General features: G+C 38.0%; 2 protein-coding genes across 6 annotated transcripts in view; one reads left to right on the top strand and one right to left on the bottom strand.

Moving 5' to 3' along the window:
- TSPAN14 (tetraspanin 14) overlaps positions 1-4,783 on the top strand; it is a 43,760-nt gene extending 38,977 nt beyond the window's left edge. For all 5 annotated transcript variants that reach the window (XM_049809714.1, XM_049809713.1, XM_049809715.1 and 2 more), the window contains one exon: positions 963-4,783. In XM_049809714.1, coding sequence (XP_049665671.1) covers positions 963-1,034 — 72 coding nt within the window. In that variant the 3' untranslated portion in view covers positions 1,035-4,783. The remainder of the gene's footprint in view (positions 1-962) is intronic.
- Positions 4,784-5,802: 1,019 nt separating this feature from the next.
- The window catches only part of LOC126042535 (rap1 GTPase-GDP dissociation stimulator 1-like), a 38,526-nt gene continuing 28,498 nt past the window's right edge, over positions 5,803-15,830 (bottom strand). The window contains 5 exon segments of the mRNA XM_049809718.1: positions 5,803-7,223; positions 8,421-8,549; positions 9,604-9,730; positions 10,637-10,776; positions 15,119-15,244. Of these exon segments, the coding sequence (XP_049665675.1) occupies positions 7,090-7,223; positions 8,421-8,549; positions 9,604-9,730; positions 10,637-10,776; positions 15,119-15,244 (656 nt within the window). The 3' untranslated portion in view covers positions 5,803-7,089.

The following is a 15,830-nucleotide window of genomic DNA, read 5'->3' as shown; positions in this document are numbered from 1 at the left end:
TGAGGACAACACCTTCAGTTAGGAGGATGTTCAAGATAGGAAGTATAATCTTTTAGCAGTGTGTTGACCAACAATAACTTGATGTTTTTGTTCTTATTCATATCTTGAGTAACTGTGAAACCACTTTCAGAGTCACTTGCTTTTTCAAATTGTCAGTCTTGTGCATTAAACTATTTCATGGTGGGACAGAGTTAGACATAATCTGAGTACTTCTAAAACAAATCTTGCAGCTTTTCCAAAACTTCACCCCAGTCTTTTGGTTTTTTTCGTAAGATTGTTTCAGGAAATGTGCTGAGTTATGAATTTATCTTCAGTTTGCAAGGGAAGATTTCCCTGAGAACTTGAGTGAATGTTAAAATTTCAAATTTAAATGTCTTGGAATAGTCTGGGACTTTTCTCACTACTGTTTGTGACAAGAATTTCATTTTAGTACAGGTAATTGTACATTCTATGTGTATTTTACAAAATCGATGAGAAAATTGGCTGGATTATCCAAAGTTGTGGAATGAATGAAAATGCCTGATTTGTAACTTTAGCAATAGGTAAGGGTGAGTGTTATAAGACTCAAACGTGGCTAAGTGGATGTCTTCCAGCTCTAGGGCATCTAGAAGCTTATTATTTTGAATGCTCCTGAAGTGTTACATGAAAACATTTTTTTTCTCATGAGTTTTATTTCTTGCAAGATTCTGCTGCCTTTTTTACTTTTTGGTAATAGCCATGCTTTGATGGATGATCCTGGCTATGAAATGATACCTGAACGTGCAAACACTTTATGAATGTGTATTTTTATTCACAAGAGTAGTTGCACTGACATCAGTACAGTGTAACAGGGACACAGAAAGTAGGTTCCCATTCTGCAATAATAACTCATCATAATAGGCTCTAATTTTTAGAAACATCTTGCAGACTAGTACATTACAAGCTTTTCATCTCACAAATCGTTTGTGGTTTTGTCTTTTTAGATTTTTGGGATTTTCCTAGCCAGGACATTGATTTCTGATATTGAAGCTGTAAAGGCAGGTAATGCCTTCTGAATATAAAAGCGGATGTGTTACAAAAAAGTATGTTTTACGGTTATTGGTTGGACGTGAAGCTGGAAGAAATGAACAGACCATGAAATACTCCTGTTATTAAAAGCCTTATGTGGATTTTACCCTGCTCGTGCTTTTTGTTAGAAGCTGGTACAAAAAAAACCCCATGCTCCGAACACACACCTGTCTACCTTTTTTCTAACAAGACAACTCGGTGCACCAGCATTGATCTCTGAGGAAGAAATGGGATTTCCCAAGACGGCAGAACAGATTCTAAAGATCGTAGCAAGGAGAGATGAAACTGCTGTAAACTTTCCTTGAAGGATTACTGTGAAGACTGTTCTATTTTCACTCCCAACTGTCACCAGTCTCAAAATGTAATATTTTCAGAAGGCGTGCTGATTGCTTCAGAATCTTGAAATGGTTTTAATCTCTACAGTAGACTTGTGCAGTCATTTTTTGGCAAAATACCCAGCAACCATAATTGTCATGGTATTGGAAATTGGAAAAAAAAGTCATAAATTGTCTAGTTTTTTAATTGATTTTCAGTTGTGCAGAAGTAGGGATATTTGATTGACTGGGAATAATGTAGATGTCTCGGGAGCAGGAACTTGTGCTCAGCATCAGAGCTTGAGTAACCCATGTTGTTTTTAAAATGCAAGCCTTTTCTCGAGAGGGGGAAAAGTCTGACTATCTGTAGCATTATATGTTAGAAATCTCCATTTCGGGCAAGGGGGTGTGAATCCCTGATGCTGTTTCCTGTCTGAAAAAAATGTAAATATTCTTTATTTATAGAAGAAAAAACTCTTTAAAAATGCTTAGCTTTTTATTATCAGTAATATCTTTTAAAAAGTGCTGTCTGCAGAAATTTCAAAATACAGCTTGTTTAAGTAGGTAGCAAGCATACTATGTTAGCTGTTGATGGTTTTTGCCTTTCCTCCAGTTTCTCTATCAAATGCTATATTGAACTTCACAAGTCCTAACTGCTAATATCAGGACTGATGAAAAACATTTAAATTCAGTATTGATGCCTACTGAAATCTGTTTTTTTTTTTTAATGAGGAAATACACATCTAGTGAAAGATTCGAGTTGTTGAATTTTTAAATCTTCTGTAAAGCTGTTGAATCATCAGTTCTGCTTGTATTCTGATAACATGGTTCAAATGGCAGTCACCAGAATGAACCAGAATGATTTCTTCACAGCAATTTTTTGCATCAAACGGAACTACTCCTGCTGAATTAAATTTTTTTTATTTTTATCAGAAGAAACTCTCTTCTTCCTGTCCTCCCCTCCTGAGGGTTCAGTAAATGGATCTGTAGTTCAGTAAGAGTTCCAGTCTTCTCTAAAAGACTTTGGCATAGTATTTTTAGCTTTGAGATAGAAGTATGTGACTGAACTTCTTGGAAGTAGCTGTAGCTGTCAGTTTTACTGTGGGCCATATAACTAACATTGTTTACTGCTTCCAGTGACACCAGTTTTTTTCAGGGAGAGCAGGTTTATTTACAGTGCCTAACATAGTGTAAATTTTAGAAAAGTATATATTTTTATAATGATGTTTTACTACGTGTAGTCTGCCTGAAGGATTTAATACTTGTATTTCCAATTAATACTTGTATTTCCAAAGTATATGGCTTTTTTAGGAAGCCAAACTTAAATCTCTCTAATGTCCTTTTTTCTATTGTGCATGTATTAACAAACATTTCACTGGCAAAAGCTGATCAACAGTAAGAATCTTTGTGTCTCTATTGATTGTCCAGACATCCTTCTACCTTTTAATCTGTGAAGCACTTCACAGACAATGATGTACTTCTCATGTGTACTTCAGTTCAGCTTTCATAGTTCTTTTTCTGGCCAATGATTGAGACACTACAGGAAAAGGAAGCTTGTCTAAGGATGGCTGACTTCCTTACAGGAGCAGAGAACAGTCTGCTATTACTCATCTGAAAATCTGAAAGTAAAATTGCTAGAAGTGCACTGTGATTTATTTTATTTTTTTTTTAATTTTTTTAGCTTTGATATACAACAAGGAAACAATAGGAGTAGACCACTGAGGGGAGACAAAGAGGCATTTCTTCTGTAGAGCCTTGAATCTGAGGTCTGTATTAGTTATTTGTTGACTCTAGTTCATTAGGAGCAGCCAAACATTTACTGGCGTTACTGCTGTTTTGCAAGCAGCAAAGCAGTGTCCAGCAACCTTTGCTTTAAACTCTGGTGCTTGAAACTTTACAATGCCTCATCAACCAACTTACTCTGTTACGGTTATGTGTAATAATCTGATGTATGAAAAATTGGAGAAGGATGCTTTCTATTTGTAACTTTTTATTCATAAAACATTGCATTGAAAATTGTATCTAGGGAGTATGTTTCCCTTTGCCACTTTTTGACGCACAAAGCTCCTAATGCTGTGAAGTAATTTCAGCAGTTGGTGAAAGTCATCATGGTGTCAAAGATATCTGTGGAGTTCATGCACTGAAACTAGCTGCTGACAAGAGCCAGTGTCATGGAGCAGGATTCCAGTGTCTGCAAATCTTGCCAAGTTGCCTGAAGACAAATGAATACTTCGTTTCTTTTTGAACTACTGTTTGTATGTAAAATAGAATTTAATTGAAGTGTTGTCTTTCCACGGTTTATTCTGATTGGCTTTGGCCATTTTAACATCAGTTTTGTATCAATGCTCCGGTTATTTGGAACTGAATTCAAGACATCAAGCTCAACCTATTTGAGGATCTTTAAATTCATGGATTGATTTGTTTTCACTGTGGATAATCTTCTCTGTGCTTATTCAGTATCGCTTTTAAAACCCTGGGGCTCTAGGCTGGTTTACCCCTAGACATTTTGAAGTGCACCCCTATTGGTGGTATGCATGGCTAGTGTAATTTCAGACTTGGAATGGGAATACTTTCTTACCACTTTCTACTTAGTTATATTTAGCACCTTCTCTGTGGACCTGCAGCAACTTCATGGCTAAACATGTAGGTTGCATGGTTTAAAAAGTCTTGTTATCAAAAGCAGTTAGGTGTGAGCCTGCCTCTAAAGCGTTGAAGGAGAAGCAATTCAATGATCTTGCAAAGAGAGAGGCTTTATAAATTGTTGATGGTGAGATTTCAGTGGTTGGATTTGGAACAACTCCACAAACACTACAATGGAAATAAGGTTTTTAATGAAGATGTCAGATATGAGATCAGACTCGAATAACTAGACTGAGAGAAGGAAGCTTTTCAGTCTGATCACTTCTTTCTTGGAAATGGGCACAATTTATTTCTGTGAAGCAATGTATTTATTTGCCTGTATGTTTGACAGTGCAGCTGCCCTTTTGTTTCTATTATTATACCTGCATTTGGACACAGTTTCCCTGCATGTGAAGAGGAGGATGAATATAAGCACTGAAAAAAGTGCAGTGACAAAAGGAGCTTCGGTCGCCTCCTGAAAACCTGAATATTTCTTCCTGAAGGGTCTTTAGTTTGGTGACCCTCATACAGTGCCATGTGGATAGACTTGCACCTCCAGTCCATTGAGGCTGATGTGGCAATTGGCTTATATGTAGAATTGCCTGGGGTTTTTTTGTCTTCCCATTCCATCCTTTCCTCTTCCTTCTTCCTACTGCCTGTGGATTATCAGGCAGCTTGAATGTTGTTCAGCCACTGGAAGGGGAGGTTCTGTCTCTTCTTCTGAGGTGGTTTTTCTGAGTGACTTCCAGTATATTTTTTTCCTCAAGCCTTAAATTTGATTAAATAAAATTTAATGTTTTGTACTCCTGGAGTTTGATTTCTAAGATTTTATTTTTTTTTTGCTTCCAGTCACTATTATTTCCCTCTCTAAGGTTTAGATGGCTACTGAGACTGTGATTTGTGGATAGCTACAGAAATGGTAAAAGCCGGCTGGTGTTTGTATGTATATTTTGCTGAAACTCTCCTGATTATTTTTTTTTTTGCCCCCCCCCCCCCCCCCCCCCCAGTCTGGGCTGCTGAATAATAGGTAACACTGGTGCTTTTCTCTCTATTGTTAATGCAAAGCCATGAACAAGTGAAGAACTGCAGAATGGTGTAGAGAAATTATTAAATCTCTAACTGCTGTTTGCACTTTGCCATTATCCACAGTTATCGATACTGTGATTTGCACAGTCTATGGTTTGTCATGTCTGAACAATGTTCCTGAAACTATTAAGAGTGCAGAAGTGAAGTAACTTCCAGGTTTGAAGATGAGGCTTGCAGAAATAGGTTTGTATATGCTTTTTTGACCATTTCAATGTTTCTTTAATGCATTAAAACCTAATTTTAGTTTTAATAAGGTCAGAGAAACATCTAGCCAATAGGTAGTGGCTATATTAGAATAACACGGTATCTGGAAATTAGATACTCTAGAATGTTAAGGCTGGATCACTTCTAATAAGAATGACTTAACTTCAATGTGGCTATTTGGTGTGTATATATAGAACTTGTAATAGATCCTGATATATCTCATACTAATGCCTGGTTTAGGCAGATCTTACTCTGAAGTTGCGAGTCTGAAGCTATTTCTCATTTTGACATTGGAAATGTGTAGGATGCCCATATCACTGTGTGCTTTAAGCTAGAGGAAACTGCACATGGTTCAGCTCTTGTTTATCTTTTCTCCTACTATGTGGTCAAAACCTGCTTGTGTGTTGCCAAGCAACTTGTCTGGGGTGTTTTTATGAAATTCTCTTTCTCAAGAGTACTCCTGAAAGTGATATTTGGTGGTGAATGTAGTGGGCTAAATAGTGTTAACAAGTTTTGCAAGTGGGAAAGCTTTTGCAGGAACAAAGCTGTAATGTTTGTTCACAGATGCAAGACAGTTATACTTGAATTGTTTGACAACAGGAGGCCTTGTTGACTTTTAAACATTACCTGGTTTATAACAACTTTTTAAAGGTCAGTACTCTTCTGGGTTTTTTTCTCAATAGATTCTACTGCTGGCTAAAATAACCCCACCATTGTTCTCTAGCTCTTCAGTATCTACCACTACAGCGTTTTGAATTTGATCTCCTAGGTCTTGGCAATGTGTCTCTGCAACATACTTGCAGCTGCTTCAAAAAGCTCCATAAGAACAAGTTGTGCAATAGATCCTGTTACCTTTTTTTAATTGAGTGACCATTTTAAAATATGACAGGTTTCTGTAGAAATGTTGAGACATTTGTTTTACTGCAGTTTTTCATAAACCAAAGTTAAACCGAGGTTCGCTTACTGGAGATAATTTAATGAAATGCCAGCTGTCTTAAAATCTTCACACATGCCCGCTTGTAATTTCTAACTAGCTTTAATTTGTATCTTGTCCAACCACTGTATGGACATTGACTGTAGTTTCTTGTGAACTACTGAGTCTCATTCCAGGTTACAGTAGCTGCAACTCTGAAATTAGGATAAGTGTGACCTCAGATAGTTAGGAATACAGCTTGTGACACTAGCAGGTAACGCCTCAGGGATGAGCTTTAGAATTGGAAATGGAAGAGGGATTTGGTTTAAAGGTACAGTTTTGTGGTGGTTTTAACATGTTCAGTTAACAGCTGGGCTCGCAGGTCGATTCACAATGTGCAGAGGTTGAATTGGTGCCAATTAGCCCTTTGCATTGTTTAAGCTACAGCTCTCGTCTAAACGCCTGTTGTTTCAGGTTGCACGATATAAGCTTGACATTTTTTTGATAATGATTTTAAAGTCCCATTGATACAAGAAAAAGTTGCAAGTGATATCCTGATTTGACAAAACCAAGTAGCTTAAAAATGTATTGCAGAAGTGGTAATTGCCTGATGCTTCTCATGTGATGTTTTCTAAGACCACTTGCTTGACAGGCCTTATTCCTACTGTTGTTAGTAGCTCAGTGAAGAGCAGCAGTGAGGCAGGTATCTGCAGGCCAAATAGATGAGCAAATGAGTTTTGTGGTTTTTTTTTTTGTATGTACAGCTTTGAAAGCAGGAGCTGTACCTGGAGTTAGTGGTGTTGGTTATGCGGCAGCATGACAAATGCAAGGCAGTGTTGGCAAAGCTGGCATTGTATTGTATTTGCCTCAGCAGCAGTGCAGGGTTGCTATGGGGAAGAAGGGAGGCTAGTGGGGTGTCTCGCCTCTCAAAACCTGTAATGTTGTGACAGCTTCCTTGACCACATCTGCATTGCTGTGACTACAGAGCTGTTCGATGGTTTCTTTAATCTTATTCTCTTCTATTTCTTGTCTCAGATCACCTGAATGGGAGACAAAATGCTGAGTTTTAGTGACATGCCATGGCATAGTGGCTCCCGACAATTGTAAGATAAAAGTTTGAAGTATTGGCTGTTTAAAATGAGCTGCTTTAATTTAAATACATTTCTCTCAAGAGGTACCATTTCAGCTATTGAAAAGTATTAAACAGGTTAACTTTTTTTTCTCTCCTGTTTGACTTCCAAGAACTGATTGAAGAGGAGAAAAGCACTGTGTTGAAAGTATAATAGAGGACAAGTTCTAGTGTTATTTTGCCTGTGAGCTTTTTTTTAGCCTTTCATATTAGTAAGACTCAACCCTTAGTGTTACAGTTAATCTATAAAGTGCTAAGTACATACACCTCTGGAAAAAAGTCTTATAGGTCATATCTGTTGTGTCAGTACTCTGTAGTAGCACTGAAGGATGCAAATGTTGATCCCTATTCCAATGACTGTGGCTACAGGTCAAAAATACTCTACGATTTGAAAGGCAGCTCCCCTTGTGGCAGATCTTGCCTGGGCACAATCATTATTTTCAATTTACATGATTTATGTATTAAGATGTGAGAAACTGGCACAAGATCTTTGGACTCCTGGTTTCAAGGTGGTGGTTTTCAGTTAGTGCCACACATCCAGGATGAGTCTGATCTTGCTCAAGTATTTTAAGTCTTCCCTAACCACAGAGTGAGAGAAACTGAAATCATATCCTTCATATGTTTTACTAAAAGTTGCTGTGCAAAGGCAGCATTGCTAAAATTGCTGTTTTCTCTCAACTTCTGGTTTGCTTACAGCATAGGCAGAACAAATGTATGCCTGCCTGTGGAAGATGATACAGGCTATTTTTGAACACAAAAATGCTGTGGTACATACAGGACCTGGGATTGTCAGACATTTGTGCATGGTGAATTTGGACAAAGATGCCTTTATTCCAGGGCTCTAATTTTGCTAGTTCAGGACTTGATTATGCCACTGACTCACTGGAATAAAGCCTTTTTTCATTCAACTGATGGCTTAATCAACTTTTCATAAAGAAAGAAGCTACTTTACTGGGATTTTTGGTGATCAATAAAGAATGAACCTCTTTAATATCCTTTACTACTCACTGACTAACATAACAAGCAGCACATTTCAGTAACAGAAAACACTTGTGTTTTCATCACAAACATCTGTTCTTTCATCACAGACAACTTAAAATGAAGTTACCTGAATTAAGAAGACTGCACAAAAGACCCATTGAATTACATATCACCTCAGGACTCGTATTATCATCTTGTAGAAGTTTGTGTAAGCTTTGAACTAGCTGTGATTCCTTAAATGATCCTTCAAGTGTTTCTGAAAAATAAGTAAACAAATACCTGAGATGTACCTGAAAAGAAGCTAGAAAGTGAACATGCTTGCTTTTTAAAAATAAAATCCTGACTGGCTTAATTTCAAATTGGCTATACAGGGATGGCTTGGGCATCTGTTTTCTGTACTGGAAAATTTCTGTATTATTTTCTTCACTTGCCTCATTATGGAAGACAGAACCTGTATACTATAGATTGTATAAAATAGCTTCATCATATATTAAAATTTGCAGTGATCAGTGCTAGGAATGTTGATTCATGTTAGTTTCCCAGTTGAGTTTGAGAGCCTTAATGGTGGACCAAGCAGCAGTAAAATTGGCTCTTTACTGTCTTGCTTGTTGGCATACAAAATTCAAAATTTCAAGTTGACTATCACTTTTCAGTTTATCTCTTGATGTATGTATATTTCTGTGGTGACTGTCTTTATTGTAATAAATTGAGTCCCATTTTCAAATGTGATCCGTCATACAGGAAATACCTGGAAAAAAAATATACTCAATCTCTCTGAAAATGAGCTCGGTAGGAGTAGTTAGAACCAGTTTTCTCACTGGTTTCATTTGCAACTTCTACAAGGCCCTTTATGCTTCTACTTTATTCTTGCCTGCATTCAAATGTCTGCTGAAGATTATTTCCTCAATTTATAGTCTTCATTGACCATTCCAGTCCATAACTTTTCCTTAATTTTATCTTCATTTAGACTTTATCATCTTTTTCTTTAGTCTTAATTACCTTTACTTTCCTTCTGGTTTTTTTAATACAAGTTTCTAACATCATACCATGCTACTCAACAGATTATGCCTGTCCACACAACCTAATCCTCTAGCACTACCCTAAACAAAAAAAAATAATCTTTGGGCAGTTCCTGAAGCCTGTTGCTTTTGTGATCTTTTGGATGGCTGACTTCCTTTATTTCATGCTGAAGAGCTAAATCTAGACAAGAAACATGCTTTTTTGTACATGTTATGTATAATTAACAGCATGACACTGTTTCTTAATAATTGAGGATCTTGCACAGGTAAATGCTTTTAGGAGAAAAATACCTAAATCGAGTGCAGATGCTATTGCCAAGGCATTCAGAGCCTCATTCTGCATGGCAGCATGTTTGCTTGTTGTCATGGAAACCAGATGCTTCACTCCTTGTGCCTCCTGGATGGCTTTGACCACTTCCTGTTAAAGCAAAGGTAAAATATCACAGATGGAAGTCTGACTTATGAATAAAGTGGAATGAAGAGAGAAATGAGGTTGCACTCTTCAGCCTCTGAATAGATGGAAATGATTTGCCTGCTGCAATGCAAACTGATATTTGAATATTAGAGATAGCATTGCTTTTGGCACTGATCATATGTGTTTGCTTAGGGCTGGTCTAATTTACTTGGAATATCAATACTTACAATTATGTATATGCATATCTATAAGATAAAAATACAGATATTTTGTCTCAAGTTTTAGTTTGACCTTATTCCGATTTTTCATTCCAAACCTTCAAACTAGCAAAGATTAGTTTTACTTTTATCAGAGCCTGTGCACATAGTATCTACTTTTTTTTATCACTACCTCAAAGTAAAGCGTGGTTGGGATGCCTGCGTATAATAGCATAATTTACAAGAAACAGAAGGCTCTTCTAATATGCCAGCAGATACAGATCACACCAGATTCATCCATCACTAGGTAGATAAGTGGGCTCTTTGGAGCTTCTGGAGGACTGATGTTTGGAACAGGTCTGGGTTATCTTTGCCATTTTAATTAGAAACTAATATTTATGGAAATAGAAAAGCTTTACTTACTCTTTGTCAAGCCTTACTCAAGCAGGGTAAAAGTTGACAAATGACAGTAAATAGCTGTGTTGCTCATTTCTGTGCAGTCAGTATGCGTGGCTATGGAGAGCCCTGCTTTCCTGCTCACGCCCTTATTGGTATTGAGGCAGACTAGAGGGGTTTTTACTGTGAACTTTCATGTTTTTACTGATAAAGCTGTATGTGCTGTTTTAACACTTAATCCTCAGCTATAGTGAAAAGCTTTAAAAATATTTGAGAAGGATAAAGTAGAAACATATCAGGACAATAGCTCTCATACTTGAGATCTGTTGTGATGCAAGATCGATGCTAGCAGCCGATTTGCTTCTCCACGAACACCAGTGTGGTCATTAGCATTGCACCACTGTACAAGTCTGTTGAGCAGCACGGGGTCTTGGCCCAAGATTTCAGCTGCATCAGCTGAAAAGAAAAGCATCAGGAGACATTCAAAATCAGACTTCACAGTCTTTCTGTCACAGAAGCGTGAATGCAGAAGGAGCCAGGACCACAGGCCTGAGCTCAGTATCCTTTAAAAGCTGTAACTAGACCACTGGGCTTTTAAGGGATCTTGGAAATCTTGAGGAATGCCAGTTGTGTTATTAGGGCAACTCTTGGAGGTAAAGAATAAAGTAAGCTGTTCTGATAGACCTAGCCTTTTTAAAAGGCTGCTGAAGCAGGGCTTAAAAGGAGCAGCTTCATATCTTTGAAAGCAAATATTCTGTTACTATACTGAAATCTTCCTGAGGACTGTCCCTTTCCGATTTGGTTTCTTGCACTTGCTCTTTGAGTCCTGCACAAATGTAATCATGGGCTCTTCAGAGTCTGTTCTTGCTGTTTCAGTGTTCCTAGTAATGGTGATAATTACTATTGGTAGCATGTGGGAAGCCAAGTCTTAGTACAGAATTGCAGCATGTCTGTAATTGCATGTCTCAAGTTCTAAGAATGTGTGTTGAACTGTGTATTAGGCATCACCAAAACTTCCCCCAGAGTTTGGAAGAGCCTTTTAATTTGTGTTCCCCTGTGTTTCAGGAACCCTATCTCAAGACATGCTAGCAGTATTATCTCTGTGGTTGACATTTGCAAAAAACCTCACTAGATAACTTTTCCTAAGAAGTGAAACTCTAATGATATGCTGTGGTTTAAGACTCGTTGCCACTAAGGGAGACTACTCCCAAAGCTCTTAGAAGTTCAGCAGCAAAAGGAACTTTACTCATGCTCTCTCAATATTGCATCAGTCTAACACATGGTTACACATGGTTCCACATGAGTCTTACTGCAGTTTAATAACACATCTTTAAAGTGCTGTGGATCAAAAATGACTAACTGGTGGAAAGTGATTTCCGAAGCAAAGGAAAAATGCAGATATAAGGATGCTGAGGACTCTGAAATACTCCATTTTAACCAAGTATGTTAAGCAGGGGTTCAGCCCTGAGGACATCCTGGAAAATACTGCTTCAGTAATTTCAGTTAGTTGATTCTGTTCAGTACTTAAGACATTGAAATTCTACATCTTGGTTCAACTGGAATTTTCTTCTAAGTGAAGGGTACCAGGAGAAAGATAAGAAAGTAGTAATGTGCACAACTTAGGCTGCCTTTTTGTAGGAATTGAGTGCTCACCCATTTGACTTTGAGCACACAAGAGCTCTTTTGTAAACTGCCAAACTGCTGTTCCTATGTGTTCCAGTTGATTGTGAACTGGGGATATAAATGCACAGCACTTCCAACTTGGCACCGGATGTATTGGCTGAGAGCCAAGAGTAGTCACAGGACAGATGCTCACTTTTGGGGTAGAATTATTCTATTTGCAAAAATATACTGATTATAAGATTTAATTAAAATTTAGGAATCTTGTGTAGTTAATTTTTAATAAAGGGTTTTTCTTGTTGACTTCATTTTGGTTATGTTGAGTCCTGTCCCATGCCTGCCCCCCACCCCTCGATGCTGGAGGACCAGAGCAGATGAGCATGAAATGTGCGTTGTGTGCTCTGAAGAAGGAAAAATGCGGTAAAGGTCTTCATGGGAAGTGTACATTCCCTAAGAAGGGCCATAAAGGGTTTGTGAGCTTTCCCCAATCTTTTTCTGGTTTTCCAGTCTTTTGAAATAGTTCCAGGCCTGAAAGGAGGTAACCAGGGAGATCCCTTCTCCTTTGGAAGCAAATTCAGAAAGGGAAAAATGTGGGGAAAAGTCTGTGTGGTTTTAAGATACTGGGAAGCTTGTCTCCTGGAGCTTTGCTGAAGCAAAGACTTGAGGAAGAACCAATGTTAACATCCAGAACAGAACGGGTAGGTTTGGCTGAGAGGGGCATCACCCTACTACTGTTTCTTTACCTATCCCTTTCTCTGCTGTATTTGTTTTGAGATATTCTGGAAAGGGTCAAGTAGAGTATACACCAGAAGGTCAGTGTCAATAAACCATGATTACTCTGGATATTTTGCAGAAACTGTAATTCAACCTATACTCTTTCTATTTTGGGGAGGGAGATGAGGAAGGATGGACACTTCCTTCTTTTTATTTGTCCAGTACACCAAGGAACAATCCACAGGGCAAAATCCCATAAGGAATCTGGGAGGTTCTAGCCTAGCTGAACATACTTTTTTTTGAGGTACTAGTTATTGGTTGTTGCATAGCATCTGCATATTACTTCCTGTAAGAGAAAGGCTTTTGCTTCTAGATCAGATGTTACGTGTTAGTCTGAGGAGATCATGGTAATCCAGTTTAGTACAGAAAGCTGAAAGAGGTAGGAGGGTGGTGAATGGAACCAGTTTAAGAGGTTGTTCAAAGGAGATGTCTTGACACAGTTTGATAGGGACATCCTGATGTCTGCCAGCAATAGAGCTCTTTGAGAGAAAACCCAATTAGTTATTCTTAACCAGAACAGGAGGACATTTTAACTTACAAAATACCAAATTTGAGTGAATTGTGTGTATGACTGAACTTTGAGCTGAAAGTCCTTTGGCTGTTGAAGTGGAGAAATTCTGCTCCTCTGAAGCAAAAAAGCAAAACTGTAAAAACCAGTTAATGTTAAAATCTCTAATGTAATGAAGCTGACAGATCTGACTGCAGTTTTCTATAGTTAGAAAGAAACCTAACTCTTCTAGTCAGTAGGTCTCAGCAGGCCCAGTGATTATCAGAATAATGAATTTATACTAGATAATGCAATTAACTAATTTAGTGTGGACTTCTTAGTAGATGTGTATTCAAAGAGTTTCAGTCTGAGTTAATTAAGGGCAGTGTTGGCTCATGGGTAAACAGAATAGAAAGTAAAGGTGGGAGAATTGTGTGTTCATAGGCCGGCATCAGTAAACATTGAATAATCTTCTACATCTTTTTTTTCTACTTTACACTTTGATATCTGTATTGTTTCAGATTCAGAAGTTGTACCATTTTGTGCCAAATTCTGACTTCATACTGGAGCTGGTGAATAGCATTGAGTAAAAAGAAATAAAATTTTTAGATAATGTATTTGATAATTTAGATCTGTGTTATTATGATATCTCAATTTTAAAAGTTAAATGGTATCCCCTGCTGGAATTCCGATATAGCTTTGGAGAAATGTCTTTTTAATTACTTCCTGCAAAGGCTGAGAGGAAGAAGAGCCTAAGTTTCTGTATATCTTGCAATGTCCATTTCCTACCATGGTGAAATATAGGTGAAAGCCGCTTTTTACTGGCCTGGAATCAGTGCAAATTAATGATTGCTAGATGTAAATTTTGTGTCATGCATGTTAATTTGAAAAAGGATGCAGGTAGCTGCCATATCAAAGTGGTGTCTACAGTGGTATAAATGAAAATGAGTGCAGCATGGAATGTAGGAGTGAGGTTTGTTCCCCTTCCATATAACTACTGAATTTGTGATTGTAATTGTTCTGTACCAGCTTTCAATTCCCATTGCAAAATGGTCATAACACTTCTGATTCTGGTTTTGACCTATTTCTTGTTATTCCTGCACATCAAGGTGGGCAGTACTAAGTAGTGTTCTAGAGCAGCTGCTCTGGTGATATGAAAGAATTACAACACTTACCATTAAAAAAAAAAAAACAACAAAAACAACCCCAAACCCCACAACACTTGTTTTTGTGTTATACTCTGGTAAGAAGCTAGTAAGTCTAAAAATAGATTAAGATATCGTGTTAGATCTTAACACAATTCTGATATTATGCATGTTTCTCAAAATGCAACTATATGCACAGGTGAGTATTATTGCCTTTGCATATCCACCTCTGTAAAACTGAATGAAGTGCAAGTAGATAATCCCACATTTCAACATGCAAACTAAATTCAACATTTGAGCTACGCCAGCAAGATAAACCTGGCAACAAATGTATGGAGAGACTGTGTGACTGTTAGAAACTTGTTTCTCCTGCCTCTCTCCACCCCAGCTGCCTTTGATCATTTTATGTTCTCCAGTTCTTCTATTGATTTGCTTTCCTGTGATTTGGCACTGTAAATCCTTAGCCTGATGCTTTTCCATCATACTTGTGCCTTGCTGGTATATCTTTGGTGGAAAACATCTTCCTTTTAGGCCTTTGCCATTTCTCACTGAGTGCTGCAGATTCTTCTGTTTGGTTTATTTCTCATCTACCTCTGAGGCTGATTGGAGCCTTCAGCAGTCATCTCTGTTGGAATCTCTCCAGACTGAGCAGAATTAGGTTAGGAGGACACTTAGCCTGTAGTCTCCTTGCATATCCATTGTCTTGCAGGGGGAGGGGAGGAGGAGGAGGAGGGTGTACAGCTGACGTCAGTAAGTACTAGCAATTCCCTACCTTGACCATCTGCTAATTTGCGTAGTGTTCCAAGAAGTTTAAACTGCACAGGAGGCATCTCTGACCTTAGAAGTGCCTGAATCCGTTCTGCCACACCTTCTTCCAGCACTTGAATCTTGTTAACAACTAGAAAATGGAAAAAAAGATGTTGATGTGAAGCTCAGTAACTACACAAGCATCTGAAAATGTAGATATGATGTAATTGTTGTTCTGAATTTTATGCTCCATTATGGTCTTAGCAAAAGGTCCAACTTGTTAGAGCACTCAGAAATGAAGTCAGGACTACCTGGCTGTTTAGGCTTCTCTTTTGAGGTAAAAACTTCCTAGGAATTGCTGTTAGGATATTTTGGTTACTTTTGATCTCAGCCCTGCCTGGAATGAAGTACATAAAAGAGGATAAACACAGCATTGTTGTTTCTCTTCCTTTTTCTGGTTGTAATAGATTATCCATCCACTCTCCCACCGACATGAGCAAGCCTTTCCTATGCTTGCTTATCTTAACTGGGTGGCAGGAGTGATTTATGTAGCCATATTGCTTGAGAATGAATTTTCTTTTTGTATTTGAGCTCACTGGTCCCCTGTTGTTCATGCCTTTGTTTCTGTGCTTTCCCAATTCTTGTGTCTTTGCTTCAGTCGTTAGTGCAGTAATCCCTGGTAATAATCAGAAGCTTGCCTGGAAGGAGTCCTAATGCTGCTTAACTGCCACCAAAAG

Source organism: Accipiter gentilis, chromosome 9 (assembly GCF_929443795.1).
Source record: "Accipiter gentilis chromosome 9, bAccGen1.1, whole genome shotgun sequence".
NCBI classification, from domain to species: Eukaryota; Metazoa; Chordata; class Aves; order Accipitriformes; family Accipitridae; genus Astur; species Astur gentilis.
Note: the sequence above shows the minus strand (reverse complement) of the source record. Positions and strands in the feature narration are given on the sequence as shown.